General features: G+C 35.8%; 1 protein-coding gene across 4 annotated transcripts in view; it reads left to right on the top strand.

The window, feature by feature from the left end:
* Positions 1–19,265, top strand: part of sona (sol narae metalloprotease) — a 70,627-nt gene that overhangs the window by 7,078 nt on the left and 44,284 nt on the right. For all 4 annotated transcript variants that reach the window (XM_018012990.2, XM_089471209.1, XM_018012992.2 and 1 more), the window contains exons 2-3: positions 5,845–5,956; positions 14,038–14,490. In XM_018012990.2, coding sequence (XP_017868479.1) covers positions 5,888–5,956; positions 14,038–14,490 — 522 coding nt within the window. In that variant the 5' untranslated portion in view covers positions 5,845–5,887. The remainder of the gene's footprint in view (positions 1–5,844; positions 5,957–14,037; positions 14,491–19,265) is intronic.

Raw genomic sequence — 19,265 nt, 5'->3', positions numbered from 1 at the left:
TAAATACAATTCAAATATCAAATACAGTCGAGTCCCGATAATTCCAAATGGCAAGCGGTTGAGTTTTTTTCGATTTACCGAAAAATTCAAATTATCGAGAGTTATTGAGAAAATTTTTATTTTTTTAATTTTTTCGATTTATCGGGATTTTTTATTTAACGGGCCACTGTATTATATTGTATTATGTTTCATATATTATAGTCGTAGCAATATAAACTTGTTTGTTGTTACAGCTCTCTGAAAGAAACTGGCTGGCTTAATATTATGGAAACTATTTAAGATAAGCTCAGTAAAATACCATATAGTAATAAATAAATATAATAATTATAAATAATTAAAAAATGTAGTAATTAATTTAAAAAGTAATTAATAATAATTAAAAATTATAATATTAAATATATTAAATTAATAACTTCACTAATATTTTTATATAAGTGTAAATTATCTATTTCTGTATACAATTTAGATCAGATTTATATATATTATATATTTTAATTTATTATTTATTTTATTGATAATTTATTTTATTATTTATTTTATTTATATAGATATAAAACATATTTAATAAAAATTATATTAAAGAGGCATATATTTTAAATCAGAAATATATATACTATATATTTTTTATTTATTATTATTATTTTTATTTTATTTAATTTTTTATTATTAATATATTTTTTTATATAGTTGTGCATATGCATATATATATTTGAAACAAAAAACTAACATATTAAGTAATAAATTGTCTCTCTGATTTCAATTGAATTCGATTAAGTTTTGAAGTGAATTAAGATATTAAGTTACTTTAAGGGATAAGCTGAGAAGAGATGTCTAGCCTAAGCAAAATACCTTATAAAACTGACACCTTTCATACTATTGCACAAGCTATATGCAAAAGTATTAAAAAATTAGCTTAGCACCTGTAGACATGTCTTAGACATATATAATATATTCATTAAAATTATAATAGTACTATTAAAATTGCAAAGAAAACAAAATACTTGTTTAATACAATAGCCAACAATTGTGAGCTTAGCTTTATATAATTTTAAAGCCAGCATTTGGCCTGCGCTGACCTGCCAATGCGTTACATATTTAACGATAAAATTATAATACACTCTACTATGAGGGTTTTATGATCATAGGCAGTTAAGAGCGACTGTTTAAAAAGTTAGCAAAAAAAAAAAAAAAAACCAACAAAAATTCCCATAAACAGACAAAATGCATTGGCGAAAGGAGTGTGTGAGAGAGGGAGAGAGGGGAGGGACAGACTAGACAGACGCTCACTCTGTTAAATATGTATGGCAAGTGTCTGTGTCGGCATAATTATGCGGAAGCTGACAATGCAACTAGCTTTATTTTTTTTTTCTTTCTCTCGTTTCTTTGGCGACCCCCCTCAACAATCGCATGCAAGCTAGTTGCGGCTTTCTTAAAAAAAAAAAAAATTTTCTTTCAATGCCTTTTGGCATAATTCCACACACACACACACTCACACATACATAGTGACAGAGACAGTAACAATGCTTGAATTGTGGCCCAAAAGCGTTTTAACTGTTCGGCTTTCTTAGCGCTTCTGTTTTGGTGACGGCTCTTAAATTGGCCACAAAGCTTAATTGCCACGGCAAACAGTGCGAACTGTGAAAAACTGTTGCCGTTTGATGTCGATTACATAATCCATACGGTTGGCCATGCACGCGATGCCACAGAGCCAATAAAACGCATGCACATAGCAAGTGAAACATACATATGTATATACATAGGTAAATCATTGTATATATATATATGTATTTAGTTTATATATAGCATATAGATCTGAGTCTGATTTGTTATTGTGCAAGTTCTCTGACCCTGACTGACCCTAATCGACCTTAATTATGCAAACCTCAAATATCGAGTTTGACAACAATAGCCAGCCCAAGAAAATATGCATAATGTATGTATATACCTATATACATGTTTGGTTAATATATACGATTTGATTCCGTTTGTTTTTATCTGCTTGAATATGACTTTCCGATTTGTTTGTCGCATAACTGTAGCGGCTATAAATTTATGCAAAGCACAAGTGTGCGATAACGTACCAAAACTGTAAGCTTTTCACATTTGGGAGCGTTCAATAGATATGTATACATATATGTAGCTATATAGCCTGCTTAAAGACGATGTGAGGCATCTTGAGTTGAAGTTTGATTGCAAGTATTCAATAAGTTTATATATTTATTATTTATTATGTATATTTATTATGCATATTTTTTTATGTATATAAAGATATACTTGTTTATAGAGTATTTGAGGTATTTGAGCTAAGAAAAACTTAGCTGCAATAGAGCTAAGAACAATTTTTCATATAATAAATAAAAATTAAGTAATTTCAAAGCAAAAACCAGAATCTTACCTAACTAATAAATGTACATATAAAATGTTAAATATATGTATGTTTAAAATACCCTCCTCTATTCCTTAATGCAGGGTATTATTGATCAGTCCATATACGCCTTAATCACAAATATACGGTATATTACATATATGTTAAATATACCCTCTCTAATTCCTTAATACAGGGTATTACTAATTAGTCCGTATATGCCTTAATCACTCATATACGGCGTCTTATAGAGCTTGAATCGATTTCTATGCGATTAGCCATAGTTTCTAATATTGTTGTAACACACGTTTTAATTACTTTTCTTTTCTTTTATTGTATTGCTGTATACAGGGTATTTATTTCCCCAGTTGATTTCTAATTAATAGTTTTTCGTTGACATTCGAACACGAGTTCGTCATAATTTGACACCTTGATGAATTAATTTCGTTTTGATGATGTTTCATTTTTATTTTTCTATTGTTTCGTTTTTCATTTTTCTGTCGCTGTCAGGTGAAAGTCTTGCCCAAGGTTATTCACGATATTTGGCAGCCGCGAGTTGTTTACCCGTTTAGAGCTGAGCTGGTGGCTTTGAACTTAACTGGGGACCCGAGGGCCATTTGCCCCGTGGGCTAATAGCCAAGTGAACTTGACAAAGATTTAGATTCAGCTTTGCTGTTAATCACAAAAAAAAAAAAAATCGCTTGTAAAACTCGGGGAATCATTCTTCTTTTATGATTTGAAAGTGAAATAAACCTTTTTTTGAGCAGGGGTTTAGTTTTTATGTTTTAATAATTTGCTTTAGTATAAAGTATATAGTCATAAAAATGATATATATGATTAGTTAATAGAAATAGAAAGGAGTAGCAGAAGGAGTTTACTCCAAAATTCTTTTAAGTTTTGGATACAAAGCTGAAATTTAAGTGCATCATAAATAAAAAAATTATGAAATAAATATAAAAAATGGTATACTTATTTATTTTCTTTAAAATTTATACATTTTCAAATTTAAAATACGAATTAATTGCATTAAAATATATATGCACATATATTCAGCCAAACTGTTATATAAAATGTTAAGTCAAGTTCGTTTCCTAAGTCTTTTGATTTTGTATCGCTTAATATGAACTAATTACGTTTGCACGTTGGCCATTAACCCTTGGGTGACCCACTAATGTCTTCATTCGATAAGTGGACTAATTGGCAGGCTGGTCTCTACTCGTGGGCTGCTCCCAGACATGCCCCTTCTAAACGTCCGTTGTCGAGTGGCAACCCCATTTAAATCTCAACAGATTTGACGCAAAATGCACGCCCTCGAAACGAGCATGTCTTTCGTTTCTTTCACTTCTGCACGCCCATGCCAGCATGAAAATGGTAACAGCTATTGCCGGCAACAATTTCTAAATAAGTGCCCATAATTCACAATTAAACGTTTTGCTACATTTCACTTTCTGATCTATATATATGGGCGATGTGCGTAAATGGAACTGTTAGTTTTTTTGGTGTGTTTTTTGGTGAATGGGCACAGCTGCAGATGCTGGTATGAACATGTGTTTTTTTTTTCTCATATTTGACATTGTACTATATTCAGATTGAGCAATAAGAAAGAGCTATAGATGGCAATGTCTTGAATTTCACGCGCTATATATGTATAAAATGTGTTCTTCGTCTGCATTAGATTCCCATATAGATAATCCATAAAATGTTTGTTAGACTGTATCTGTATTTTCGCTATATTTGGACTTGTCTGTTCTATAAATAAAATAAAAAAACGATGCAAAAATATATTTTATAATAATATTCTAAAATTTATTTTATAACAATAAATAAAAAAAGAGCAGAAAAATGTAAAATTAAATGAAATGCTAAAGAAAATGAAATAAAATCGTATATTTTTGAAATGAAAAGAAAAAATTATTATTATAGTAAATGTACCTAACATTATACATACATTTTTTATTTAGCTAAATTATTATAATATGAAAACATAAAAATTTAATGAAAAACAAATTTTTATTTAATTTAATTATATTAATTATTCAATTAAATTATTATTAAATTAATTGTTACAAAGAATTAATTCTAAATAACAACGTTTGAAGCCATAGCAACAAATACCTTCAGGCTGACTTATTTTACCTATTTACTTTTTTTTACGTATATTAAAATAAGACTACAATAACATAATATTATTATTATCAAATAAAATGATTGAATATATAATTTTAAAAAATATAAAAAATAAATATATCACATACATATACGTGCTTTTTTTTTTCATATAATTCTACAACCACATATTCTAATATTATATAATATATTTGCTGATTTTTAGTTAAGTCCTCACTTTTTCAGCTATCGTTTAGGGAAACAAACTTTCTTCACGCCTTGATCGCTTTTTTTTTTAATTTTATTTTTATTTTTTATTTTGTTGCATTTTGCAGCTCTTGCAAAATTTGCATACAAATTGCCCCGAAAAAATTGATATCTCAAGAGTTGAGCTGCTGTCCCCTCGGCGTGTTGCGGCCCTGCAGTGCCTGTTGCAGGCAGAAAGACAAATGTCATGCAATTTGTTGTAAGAGTCGATGTTGCAAAATGCAACAGTAACAGCAACAGCGACAGCAACAGCAACAGCAGCTGTCATTGTTGTTGTTGTTATTGGGCAGTTTTGTTTGTTTTGTGTTGGTTTGTCAAAGGTCTGGCCATGTCGATGTGGATGCTGTTGCCGCCTCTTTGCCACGCATCGCTGCATCATTATTGACAATTAGCCGCATTCGATGGCATTTATGCCCGGACGGATGTACGCCAACAACAACAACAGCAACAACATGGTTGTTTCTTATTTTGTATTGCTTCTTGGCCTTACGCAATAATTAATTACAGCCAACGGGCCAGAAAAGTTTTGTTTTTGTTTTTGTTTTTGTTTTTTTTTTCTGTTTTTGCTTACAATAAATAAAAAATTATTAATTGTAAAGTTGCAACAGTTTCACATCAAGCAGAGGATGCAAGTCGAGTATAGCATAATAATAACCATTTAAGCGTAAAAAAAGAGGCAGCTCAAGTAAATGGACAGCGTGCTATGGGAACTAAGGAGAGGTTTCAGTTGATGCAATTTGCATTTGGCAATCGATAGAGCTAGAAATAGAGAAAGAATTCAGACTGGTGTAAGAATAAAGCTTCTATAAATATATATAATACTTTTAAAATTTCATATATTTATTTTTATGTATTTATAAAACTTAAAACTATATTATGTTTATTTTCATTTATATAATTATAAAAGCTAATTTTTTATTTAACTATTTTTAAATTGATTATATTTATTTTTATATTTATATTTATTATTATACAAATATTTTATAGTTTTATATATATTTCTTAATTTATAGTTATTCTTGTTTTTTCTTTTTTTTTTCCTTAAATATTTTAATTTATTTTACTAAATATTTTCTGTTTTTCTCTCTTTTCCTTTTCTTTTGCAGCCTAAGTTCTTTAAAGCAATCCCCACAATACAGACCACATAAAATGTTCTCAATATTTGGCTCGATCATAGCGCTTGTATTGGCCAGCACAATATGCGAGGCACTGCCAGATGTAAGTATCTAACTGTGGGCAGTCTTAGCCCTGATATGCGATAGTGCCTTGAGCTATATAGATATAGGCTCGACACGTTTAGCCGCAGAACAACTCATCAATCAATTCAATGCAATTGTTTTCGAGGGGCACTCCATAAGACAATGACAGTTAACTGTTTTTTATTTGACATTTGAATGCTTACAGAGGACAACAACAACAACAGTAGCAACAACAGTAGCAACAACAACAAACGACCGCCAGAAATGAAATTCATTGTCATTTTATGGCTCGTAGTCGCATTGTGCGTAATTAGCATTTTTAAAAAAACATTTTTTGTATATTAATTAAATTACAAAACTATTTAAAGCGAGCAAAAGACGCGGGGAATTCAGTTATACGAGCATTACTCGCTCTCTGTCTCTCTCTCTCTCTCTTCTTCTCTGTGTCTGCTACGCCCTCAACAACGCCCGCAAGATACAAATGGCATTGTTATTAAGCACATACACACACACACACACACACTTATATATATACATATATGCATATGCTGTGTCTGTGTGCAGCTCTCATTGAAAAAACAAACGCACGCTCAGCTTTTGTCTCGTAGAAAAATATATATGTATGTATATATGCAGGTATGTATGTATTTACTTAAAAAAAAAGCTTCGCCAACAAATTATGGCCAAGGTCAAATGTAAAATGTTCTTGTAATCATTTCAAGTGAATTTCGAATTTCAGTGTTTGCCTTTTGATTACGTTGAATGTTGTTGTTGTTGTGGTTGTTGTTTTCTTTTGAATTTCATGCTGTGCCAGAGACACGCCCCTTTCCCTTCACGGCTACCGTGTTCTTTAACTGAAAACAGTGAGAGTTTTACTTGGAGCTGAAAGCTGAAGCTTGTTAAGCGGATTTTTGTTTCGAACTGAAGACAAGCGCCTTGTTTGCTTGTTTTTTTTTTTCAATATTTGTTTAGTCACTGAGCACAATTAAATCGGTTTTATAATGTAACAAATTTTCTTCAGTTACAGTTGAAAATTGTGGTTGTAGACGTATGTTATGTTAACCTATTTTCCAGGTATCAACTTATAGAGTTAATCGATTAGGTGGGTAAGGGGTTTGACAAGTCTTCAGCCTCTTTATGGTGTAAGCTGAATATTTTTCTTTTGATATATAAGGTATGAAATGATTCATATATCATGATACGAAATATCATATTAAATATATGTATAGTTTTTATAGCAAAGAATTTATATTTATAATATATCTAATTGAGCTATAAGGAAATTCGCTGGCTAAAGTTTTGATTTATATTATATTTTGTCATTAGCTAGCAATATTCTTCTTATCTTTACCTTTAAGAATATGAATGTCAAGGTCAGCCACGGCGAGTAATGGGAGCATAGAGCCCAAATGCATCTATACTCGATGGCTTTGTATGCTGAGAACGATTGTAAATATTGAACAGCTCTCTCAACGTCGGCTGTGAAGACAGAGACAGAGAGAGAGAGAGAGAGAGAGAGAGCGAGGGAGAGAGAGAGAGAGAGGGAGCGAAATGAAAAAGCTGTCTATACCATCAGAAAAGCCTGGAACATATTTGTATGTTTCCAATTGGAATTTGAAAGAGAATAAATCAGAAGTCATTTTCTTCTTCTATATAAGAGGATCTGCAAGCAGTAGAACTCCTTCCCAGAGTCAGCCCTAGCAGCGAGCATAGTTGTTGTATATTGAATGTCTATATTTCACTACCAACTAGTAAATGGCTATATTTCGATCTCTACTAGCATATCTACGCTTAACTGACTTCTGTCAAGCTCAAGTATAGATCTCTCAATTGATGCCAGCATTGTACAACAGCTTACTTCCAATGCGAGCGATAAGTTGTGTATTTTTTTGAATTTGCTGTCATTTCCTTGACACTACCAGTGCGAGAGCAGTGCTGTTGTTGTTGGCTATAGATGTAGATGGCTATATTTCAACACGTGCTTGAATATATTATTCCGAGAAGCCGCTTGCAACATAGACCGAGAGTCAAGACTGAGTCGAAGTATCCGATTGCAACTAAGACTGCAATTAAAGTTGACTTTTTGCGTGCCAGCAGCATCATAAAACTCTAGACAAAAACTATGACGAGGCCCTTCAAATCGCAACGAAGCATAAAGCAAAATTATGAAAAGCAACTGGCCAACAGCTGAGACAAGCAGCACGAAAACTTGGCTAGAATCGAACCGTTATGAGTCAGCCGCAATTGCAGTTGGTTGTGGTTGTTGTCATTTCTGTTATTGTTGTTGTTGTTGTTATTGCTGGACTATATATATTTCATGTGCTGTCAAGAATTTAAGAAAAAATAAAAATATGAAATTGTCTTCCTCTTCCCTAGCCGCAGTTTTGAGCCTTTTAATTGTGAAATCAAGAACTTTGGCGTTGGCAATTTGTGTGGCACGATTTGTTGTTGTTGCTAGTTGTTGTTGTTGCTTGTTGCTTGTCAGACTCTTTGGCTCTGGCTGCTGTTTGTCACGCTTGACTTTTATCTCTTCAGATTGGGTCACGTTCCCGCCAATGCCCAAGTGAGTGTATTGTGTATGTATGTGTGTGTGTATATATATATATATATATATAGTTGAGCATGTCTCTGAGTAATTTTCTAAAGATAACTGGGATAGCTGAATCAGGAAATTTATATGAGTTAATGCAAAAATGAATTTTCCATTGGGAGTATTCAAGATCAAAGATCATAGAGTACTTAGACTTTCTATAGCTAAAACCTAAAAAAGCCAAATCTGTCTAGCTGCGGTTGACATTGAACGCGCGAGACAGAGAGAGAGATGTAACTTTCGCATTAGGCGCCGTCTCAGACGTCTCCAAAGTTTGCTGATGTTATGGCACTCTGAACTTTTCACACTTTGTTAATTTTGGCGCCTGCACAGAAAACACAGAAAACAGTGGAGCGGATTGAAAATAACAATCCAAGTTGGCGCCAGCAAAAGCATTTGTTAATTTCCGGCGTTTCTCAGGCGCGGCAAGGTCAACAAGCCCAGCGAAAAGATACCCCCGTAAATAAAATGTAGCCATACATATTAAGATTATGATTATGATTATGATTATTATGATTATGATTATTACTATTACCAGCTGCTTGATCTGTAAGTCAAGTTGCGCTTGGCTGAAGTATATAATTTCTTTATATGATTTGCTTTGGCATAAGGTCGAGTGACACTCCGGCGAGCATTCGTATTGAGAGAGCCATCGATTTGGATGTTGACTTTGACCGGTGCATGAAAATTGCACAACGCACAGAGATAAGTAGTCTCTGTGTGTGTGAGTGTGTGTATTTGTGTGTGTTTATGCCATAAACAGAGTATTGGCCTCCCCGTGGCCAATTTGAAGCACACTTTTTGCGCTAATATGGCGGCTACACCTTTTACTTTGAGCTGCTGCTGGCAGCCAGAGTCGCCGTCGAAGCGCGCGGCTACCATGCCGGTTATATCGGGCGTATGAGTAATCACACAATTTCAGTAATTGCGCGCACAAAACAGCAGCAACAACAACCGGACAACGAGCAGCAAACAACGACAACGACAACAGCAGCAGCAGTAACAGCAACAACAACAACAGCAACTATACAAATTACAAACACAAATTTCACAATATCCGTCATTGCACCCCGTCGAAAATTAAAGCGCGCGCCGCTTGGACAAATCGCCAGCAGCCGTCGCCGTCGTCGTTGTCGTTGTTGTTGTTGTTGTTGCTCTGAGCCATCGATGAATGATTAGCTGGGATTCAGCTCACTGGTTCACAGCTCTTTCTGAAGCCGTGTGACATTCAAATGACAACTACTTGAAGTAATCGAGTGATTGAAACAAGGCTGTCAATCGATTCGCAAATTTACTTCTTCCTACCGAACCGAACCGTTAACCAAAGCGAGTTGGTTAATAAATAAAGCATCTCTCTAAGCCGGATGTAAACATATTTTTTGATTTTTAGATAACTAAAAGTGCAGAGAGAGAGGGGGAGAGGGAGAGGGAGAGCAAGTGAAGAAATAAATATACGCTTCACGCAGCTTTAACTCAACTGGACAACTTACGTTTGATAGCTGCTTAAAATTTGAAAAATATTTGATATTTGACGTGTGTGAAAATGTGATTTACAGAGAGGAAGTCAATGCGGAAAATATTTGAATAAATCCGAGATTTCAATTGGATTGTTAGGATCTGTTAGCTGCTGCTCTGAAATTTTTTTTCTCTGTAAAATTTGCATGAAATTCAGTTGCATTAAAATGAAAATCTTAAAAAGACTTCAATTCTATTCTATTATGATTTTATTTAATTCAATAGCTAAATAAAGTCGTATAACTCATTTATATTAAACTCTAATATTCTTTTATTAGTATTTTTATTTTAATTGTACAATTCCAATTAATAGTTCCCTCAACACAATTCCACTTAAAATACCAGCATTTATTTCCCATTCCAATATAATTGAATTGACTCCAACAACAAAGCTCGCCTTCTCTTTGTTCAGTGATTCATTTGCATTGCGTTGCCAGCCCTGGCTTGGCTAAGCTTAATCGCTGGCGCTGATCTTGTTCATCAAATGGCTTTTGCATAATTTGCTGTTACCTCCCATTAAATGCAATTAATTGGCAGCAAGGGCTGCCCCCCTCCTACCCCTCTACATTACCCACCTCACAAGCTGGCCACAAACTGACCAAGTGCAGATTGGCGCTTGGTGTTTGGGGTGTGGCCCCATTTGGCATTAGCATATTGCAAATTGTAAATTTGCTGCAGGTGCAGCGCTCTCAATATATGAATGTGTAGTCAGGAAGTCAAGCCCTAAGAAACAAACATAGCAGCAGCAGTTGGAGTGGCCACAGCAGCAACAAGAGCAAAAGGATTAGCAAGAGCAGCAGCAGCTGAAGTATAATAAATGAAGAGACAGAAGCAGCAGCAACAGCAACAGCGTTAACAGCAGCAGCAATAGGTGTAGCAACAACAGGTACAGCAGGAGGAGCAACAGAAGCAGCCACAACAGCAGCAACAACAGCAGCAACAACAGCAGCAGCAAAAGCAATAGCAGCAGGAGCAGGAGCAGCCGCAGCAGCAGCAACAACAGCAGCAGGGAAAACAATAGAAACGGCAGGAGTAGCAACAACAGCAACAACAGGCGTAGCAGCAGCAGCAGGAGTAGCAACAACAGCATCAGGAAAAGCAATAGCAGCAGCAGCAGAAACAGCAGGAACAGCAGGAACAGCAGCAGCAGCAACAGCAATAGCAGGAGGAGCAATAGCAGCATCAACAACAGCAGCAGGGAAAGCAATAGCAACGGCAGGAGTAGCAACAACACCAACAACAGGCGCAGCAGCAGCACCAGGAGCAGCAGCAGATGCAGCAGGAACAGCAACAACAGGCGCAGCAGAAGCAGCAAGAGTAGCAACAACAGCGTCAACAGGAGCAGCAGAAGTAGCAACGGCTGCAGCTACAGCAGCAGCAACAATAGCAGCAGCAGGAGTTGCAACAGCAGCAGCATCAACAGTAGCAACAGGAGTAGCCACAGCAACAGTAACAACTGCCGTTGGAATAGCAACAGCAAGAACAGCAACAACAGGTGTAGCAGCAACAACATCATCATTCCTCTATACATTCGATTTAATAATTTCGAGTCAGCTGAAACTCGAGTTCATTTTCACTTTCAGTGGGCAACAAATATTACTCAAGAGTCGACCCCCAGGAGTTGCTGCAGCATCTCAGTCTCTCACCTTCTCCCTCTCTCTCTCACTCTCGTACACTCTAATCGTCTATGACCAAAACACGTTTCAAATGAAAGTAAAAACTCTTGTGGCATTGTGTCTGCCTCTCGCTCGCAGTTGCTCTTTGCGTTTGTTCACCTGTCGCTGCGTCGAGGCGCTCATTTCGCCGGCCGTTCGCAATTCAATTAAAATAGAATTATCATGCTAACTGTTATACAAGAGACGACAACATTTTTACTAGACAAACAATGAAAAAAAAAGCAGCAAACAGAAAACAGAAAAAAAATTGTTGTCTATGCTAGCTGAATCTATGCTGTTTACCTTGTCTTCTTCTTAGCTGTTTGCGGTTGTTGTTGTTGCTGCTGCTGCTGCTGTTGTTGTCATCATTTGCTGTACAATTTTTGAGTCATTTCAGTGCGGTGCACCATTTGCAGCCGTATAAAATGCCAGAAATTTGCCTAAATTGCCGGCCAAAGTTTTTTCTTGGCTTTTGTTTGTTTGGCTCGCTTGCAGCGTGCAGCAAGTTCGCTGCCTAAGTCTTTTGTTTTTTTGCCTGCCGGCCTGTGTCAGTTGTTCGGTTGGCTGTTAAAGGAAATTCTAGTCTGCTCTGACCCTGTAACAAATTTTGCGAATTGGCGATTTGTTGCCGCCGCTTGGCATCCAAACATGCGGTAAATATTTGAGCTAAAAACAGCTAAGAGAAAAAACAATTGGAAACGGAAATGCGGCTATAGATGTGAGCATGGTTGCTATATAACCCAGTTAAAAAGGAATATCGAAAATCGAAAACACATTCATAAAGCAAAGGCTATTTGGCACAACTAAGTGGCTTAATAGTTTCGGTTTTATTTTTTGGATTTCACGCTAAAAGCGTGTTGGGCAATTGAAATTGGTTCAGTCGGCGCTGTGTGACTGGCAGATACCCTAGAGAAATGGGCTCAGGCGAGAATTAACATATAAGACAAGTTAAACTAATTGGCAGAAATTAAATGCTGACTGAACTAAAATAAAAGTAAGGAATGTATTTTTGTGGGGAATATTGGACTAGGAGGTATTCTGGAAGAGTAGTAATGGATATGGGATACCCTAGAGGTATAGGCTATACGAGCAGTTGCATATGAGACAAGTAAGGCTAATTGACAGAAGTGAGAGAAGGTTTAGGAATGGGAAAACATGAATTTATGTGACTAGGAGAAGGCCTAGAGGAAATTCGCCTATAGTATAATAGATAATAAAAATATTCAATGTGTTCTGATAGGGCGTGTCCGACCTAGAGACGGTCTGAAAATATAGGAGTGCTTGGAAAGAAGCCTAATGGAATAAGCTATACGGGAATTTTAAGCTAATGAAGACCATACCCGACTAGTAGATACCCTGGGAGAATAGTAATATGCAAATTAAATAGATTACTTAGCATAGAAAGAAAGCTTTGCATTCTTTCTATACGAGCTGTAGATTTTTGGGTCTCGCTATTTACAGAGAATAAGATTTCAATTTATACGATATATATTAACATGTTAGACAAACCTTTTCAATCTTTTAATATCTTAAGCTCGCTTTTTGTATGATTTTAGATCAATCCCAATTTCATTTATCATCAATGATATAAATTTAAAAAAAAAAATAAAAATTAAAAATTAAAAACTAGAAATAGTTATAAATAAAATGCAGTCAATAAGTCAAATTTTATAAATAAAATCTAGTCAACTCTTTCAAGGAAACCTCCTAGACAATATCTTGTATATTTATAAATAATCTGCAAATCAATCTGATCTGGTTAGCATTGTGAGCAGCAATAATTGCGTGCAAATTAAAAACACATTTAAAAACAATAAAAACAGAATTTGTTATTAATTAAAATATGCAATTATTGTGCTCTCAATACGAGTGGTTCGTTGTTGTTGTTGTTGTTGTTTTTGTCTGTCTACACGCACTGGCGATAACAGTACACGCAAACGATTTTAGCCGTTTGTTTGTTTGCTTCTTGGGTTTTCCTCAACCCCGCCTCAACCCCTCCAGCTACCCGCTGCCAGGCGGCATGCGACGCTCTGACCCTGACCCACTTGCTGAAGATACTCGCGCACCTCGACTCAGCTCGGCTGAGTTCAGTTGAGCTCCGTTGAGTTCATCTCAGTCGTTAATCTTTCGACCACTTGAGTGCCCGTGCAAACAAAAAAAACAGCGTATTCAACTAGAGCCGTATAAACACTTGTGCCCATGGCAGGCCTTTATTGCATTGAATTATTGATAATTTCTCAATGGATACTTTAACAATTGCTACAATTTGTAGCAGCCCGCTGGCTGCTGTATCACTTCAAATACTTTATTCACATCTCTCTCTCTCTTTCTCTCTTTTAGCTGCACAAACAAATGTCGCCAGAGCAACTGAATTCAGTTTTCCATGTGGACACACACGACGCCGTGCCGCATTATGAGCTCGTCCAGCTGCTGCACCACTCGTCGCACGGCGGTCTGCAGCGCAAGCGTCGCAGCCTCGACGAACGCATCAATGGGAGCAATGCACCCAAGCCGCATCATGTGAAGAAGGATCTGAGCAAGAATGCCTACTACAGTGAGCTGAAGCAACAGGCGGCCACTGGCAGCAGCAAGAATCATCTGCTTGGCGACGACATCAGCTCCATTAAGGCGCACAATGTCTCCTTCAGCGCCTTCGGCAATCCCGTCAATCTCACGCTGCGTGCCACGCAGGGCCTCTTTAAGGGGGCGCCGCACGAGCTGCGCATGTGGTCGGTGGGCAGCGAGTCGAATGCCACACATGGCCTCGATCTGCAGGAGATCCTCGATGAGAAGGTGAGTTCCAAATACTTTAAATAGATAAATATATATATATATTTATATTTAAGATGAGCTCATATTTTACGGAACCCAAACTCAAGCTATCCGAAATTCTAATGGGCTTTCGGCCACTCCCCGAGTCATTTGATAGCATTTATTGTTGTTATTGCTTTTGACATGATCATTTGCGCTGTTGCTATTGATCACGTTTCTGTGGCTACCCTTTTTTTCCGCTTTTGATTGGTTTTTCTTGAGCGTTTCTTGCACTTTCATTGTTACATCATGATTCGTAACATTTATTTGCTTTTCTTATTTGATTCGTGCTTGGATTTTGGTATGCTTTTATTTGAATACCCTGTAGACTGTAGTTGCTTGATGGAGTGTGTAGTTATTTTTAAAAGTTTATTGATAGAATAGATGAGGCTTGTATATGAGTATATTTAATATATAAATATATAGTCCGGGTATGTGGTATATATGTTTAATTAAATCTCCTGCGTGTCTTTGCAATCAAGATCATGATTTAATTATAAAAGAAATATTTTTCTGCTTGTCCATTATTATTGTGCTCTCAAAAATTATTGCGATTAGAAATATAAAATTGAATTTGTTGGAAAAATCACGAACACAACGTTAAGCTGCTCTCTTTCGGTATAAAATAGTCATTGTGTTGACTCTGCTTTTGCTCAGCACAGTGAGCGAGTCTACAGGGCCCGCCCTATTGAGCGCGAGCTCGGGTGGCACGAGCCCATGAAGAGCGAGCTCGGGTGTTACGAACCCAAAGAGCGTGAGCTCAGTGAGAGTTGACATGAACGAACACGAACATTTATATTAAGCTGAAAGAAGTGTAACTCCCAATGCCGCTCCAATAAATCCATATTCAAATGCCTCTCGTATTACCTAGTATTCCTTATTCACATTTATTCATTTTATACACATTCAAATGAATATATATTATTAAATTTATAAATATTATTAAATTTATTTACATTTCTTATATTAAATGCCTAAAATCTTCTATGTGAATTTATAGAAAAATATAAGAAAATTTGTTGGTATTCATTTATTATTTTTTTTTTCATAGTCCCTCTTTTTTACTGAAATTTATTTGTTACAATTTTAAATATTTCCGCTTTGCGGATTTTTATTATATATTTTTTTAATTGAAATATTTTTTTTCTTTAATTATTGTTTCATTTTTATTTACGCTCCTCTGGCTGCTCTTACACGCCTGATCTCTTGAACCGCGAAAACTTAGAGCACATAGATAAAGAGCTCAAGATCAAGAGATCAAGATCAAGAGAGCAAGCTCAAGAAAGCAAAATAAAGGGGTCAAGATTTGATCTCTTCATGTTGATTGCACGATCTTGTTTGCCTGCTCTTGATCTTGATCTTCGGGTACGAAGTTCTTTACGTGGACTCTCGTAACACCTACAAACATTAGTTCTATTTATTACACTAAACTAGATGTAACATAGAGAGCTATTCACTCTCTATAGTTGGATACAGATAAAAACTCGAGCTTCTCTTTGTGATTGCCAATTGGCGCACAGGGTATTCGCTCGTCTAGCAGTTTTATCCAGAGCCACTCAACTCGTTATTTATTTACTTTTTTGTCGAGCTTTGTCTTCCGCTTTATTTTATTTTCTTATCAGCATTCGCTTTAGCTGCGCTTCGTTGGACGTTAGTGGTTTTTGTTTTTGTTTCTGTTTTTTAGTGTATTAGCTGCGAATCTAATCAAAATTAATTGGCCATGTGATAAATAGATTAGAGAGCCAAGCTGTTTGCGTTTGGCCTACTGTGCAAAGCTTCATTCGAATTACATTTCTCGTTATGCAATTGCCTGGCTAAAACAAAAACAAAATTGAAACCAAAACTAAGTAAAGTCAAGGACGTGCGGAAATCGGCTTATATAAAGCAGCTGCTGGCAGATAAGCGACAACGACAGCTGTTGACACTAAAGCGACAATTGATGGTCTTAGCCAGAGATGTATATTATATAAAGCCCAGATGCAAAGTAATTATTATTAATAGAAATTTCAATTCGGATTGTATAATTTATGTATTTAATAGGCTTTCGATTCGATATTGATGCCTGCGCAAGAGTTTTTCTTTTATTCAAATTTCGTTTAAGGTAAAAATCATTTAATTTTCAATTAAACTCGGAGAGGTAGACATACATACATATATATACATATGTGTATATGTATATCGTATCACAAATCATTTTTCGTATCTGTGACTCTGCCATGAACATGAACGTGACTTATTTCAATTATGAGTGCGCGCTTTCTTTTGCCTTGCTTCTACACATTAACTGTTATTCACAGTGGTGCACAAATGCACACACACACACACACAGAGATAATTATATGCCCAATGGCAGGGGGCGTTAGCTCATGTGCAAGTGAATTTTTTATTATTGTAAGCTCTTACTAGGTTATTTTAATTTAATTTTGATTTTTGTGTTTTTTGATTTCAAGTTGCCAAGTTTAGAGACAAACGTTCGATACATTTTACTTTCGGGCATTTATTACCGAATGCGAATTACTGTAGGAACAGCAAAATAAAAACGATTTGAATGCAAGGCACACACACGCCGAGAGACTTCGGAAATGAAAGTGAAATGTCATGTCGGGCGACAGGCGAAAAGAAAAGATTTGACCGCTTGCGACTTCTTGGCGGCCCGCGCTCGACTGTTCGTTGTGATTTATGTGTGATAATTCCACTCTTAAGCCTCAGCGCAATGCGGAAAAATTCACGAGCTTCTGTCTCAGTCTGACTGTCATTTTTTTTTTTTTTTTTTTTTTTCATTGGAAGACATCAGTTTATTTTTATTTTAATTAAAATTCATGCCGTAACTGAAACATGACTGCAAGTCTCCCACTCAACAAGTGTTACCAAAAAAAAAAAGGAAAAGAAAAAGAAAAACTGTTTTGGCAATTATTTTTTGCTTTTGGCCTCCAGAAAGACAATTTGATATTTGCTCCATGTGATTTCAGTTTGGCCGCAGAGACCTTCCATCAAGAAACATTTATTCTAATTTGTGGCATGAATCGTTTTATTGTAGTTTATGTTTTTTTTTCGGTAATTTTTGTGGGTTTATTTTTTTTGTTTTTTGTTAAAAAATAAACTTGTTTTTAAGAATTCAAACCGCATGCGGAACAAATCTTCTAGATGACCGACCCCGTTTTTGTTTCAAGTTAATGCTGGGAAAACAAAAGACTTAAGCCACAAACTTGACAGGGAAATTTATTTGCCAGCCGCAAAATTGTTGTAAATTTTGTTTTGTTTTTATTGTTTCAACTTTCAAACTTTGAGTTGGCGTTTTAATTGCATTGCTTTTATTTTGATGGTGTCTAGTTCTCTTTTCTTTTTGTTTTTGTTCGCCTGCTGATAAAAATAAGATTCGTGCAGAGAAATTGTTCGTTCAATTTCTGGACAAACAATGAAGGTAGGCAGGCAATGTTCGTTAGGTATTGGCAACGCCCCAATAAAACAAAAACAACAAGAAAAAGAAATAATATTGGCATTTCAGCTGCCACGAAAATAAAGGCAAACACAAGGCGTCGCACGGCACACCCACCTCCGCATTCAATCGATAGGCCCCGCCAAAGGTCAGGCGCAGCAAAAAGAGAAAAAAAAATAAATAAATAAAATAAAATACTGCGGCATATAAATAAAGGTGCAGGTTTTCTGCAAGCGCCAGCCGGCTGCAGGCAGTGGCAACCGCCTTAGCGGAGCATAACAAATTTTATTGCCAACAGGAAAATATGCATGCCAACAAAAAGGCAGCCAATGGAAGCTGGCTGAAGGTGTGTGCCCTCTGCCTGATAATGAAAATAATTAAAGGAAAACGGGAAAAACTATATTGGCTATAAGTGTTGGAATTATAAATTATATATATGAAATAAATAACACTATATATATATAACATATAACCCTATGAATGAGGGCACATCTCTTCAAGTGATGTAACAAAAGCGAAACTTGAAACTTGAGTTAAAGCAGCTGCATGACAAAAGCTGAATGCTACGAGACTCCATGAGTCATGAATGCCAAAGACTGAATATTACTATGAAGCTTGTGGAAATATTGATTAGTGCTCACGAAATAGAAAACATAATTATATGATACACAGAAATGCAAATGATCTTAGTTTAGGTCTTCTAGCGAAAGTATAGGAAAAGCTATATGCTTTGAGACTGCATGACAGAAGCTGAATGCTACGAGATTCGATAGAAGGTACATTTATGAAACTTAAGGAAGGATCATAATTGCTCGTTAAATAACGGGTGTATCCTTATGAATAACTATGAAACTGTGACTAAAGTCATCTAGTTAATGTGACACAAACGAAACTCGAAACTTGAGTTAAGGCAGCAGCATGACAAAAGCTGAATGCTACGAGACTCCATGTACCTTCACATGAATGCCAAAGACTGAATATTGCTATGAAGCTTGTGGAAATATTGATTAGTGCTCACGAAATAGAAAACATAATTATATGATATACAGAAATGCAAATGATCGTAGGTTAGGTCTTCTAGCGAAAGTATAACAGAGCTATATGCTTTGAGACTGCATGACAGAAGCTGAATGCTACGAGATTCGATAGAAGGTACATTTATGAAACTTAAGGAAGGATAATTACTCGCAATATAACGGGTGTAGCCTTATGAATGACTGTGCTATAAAAGTCATCTAGTTAATGTGACACAAACAAAACTCGAAATTTGAGTTGAGCCAGCTGCATGACAAAAGCTGAATGCTACGGGACTCAATTGAAG

This window comes from Drosophila arizonae, chromosome 5 (assembly GCF_054131065.1).
Source record: "Drosophila arizonae isolate 15081-1271.41 chromosome 5, UAZ_ARI_1.0, whole genome shotgun sequence".
Taxonomy (NCBI): domain Eukaryota; kingdom Metazoa; phylum Arthropoda; class Insecta; order Diptera; family Drosophilidae; genus Drosophila; species Drosophila arizonae.
The sequence above is the reverse complement of the archived record's forward strand: the minus strand, read 5'-3'. Positions and strand labels throughout refer to the sequence as shown.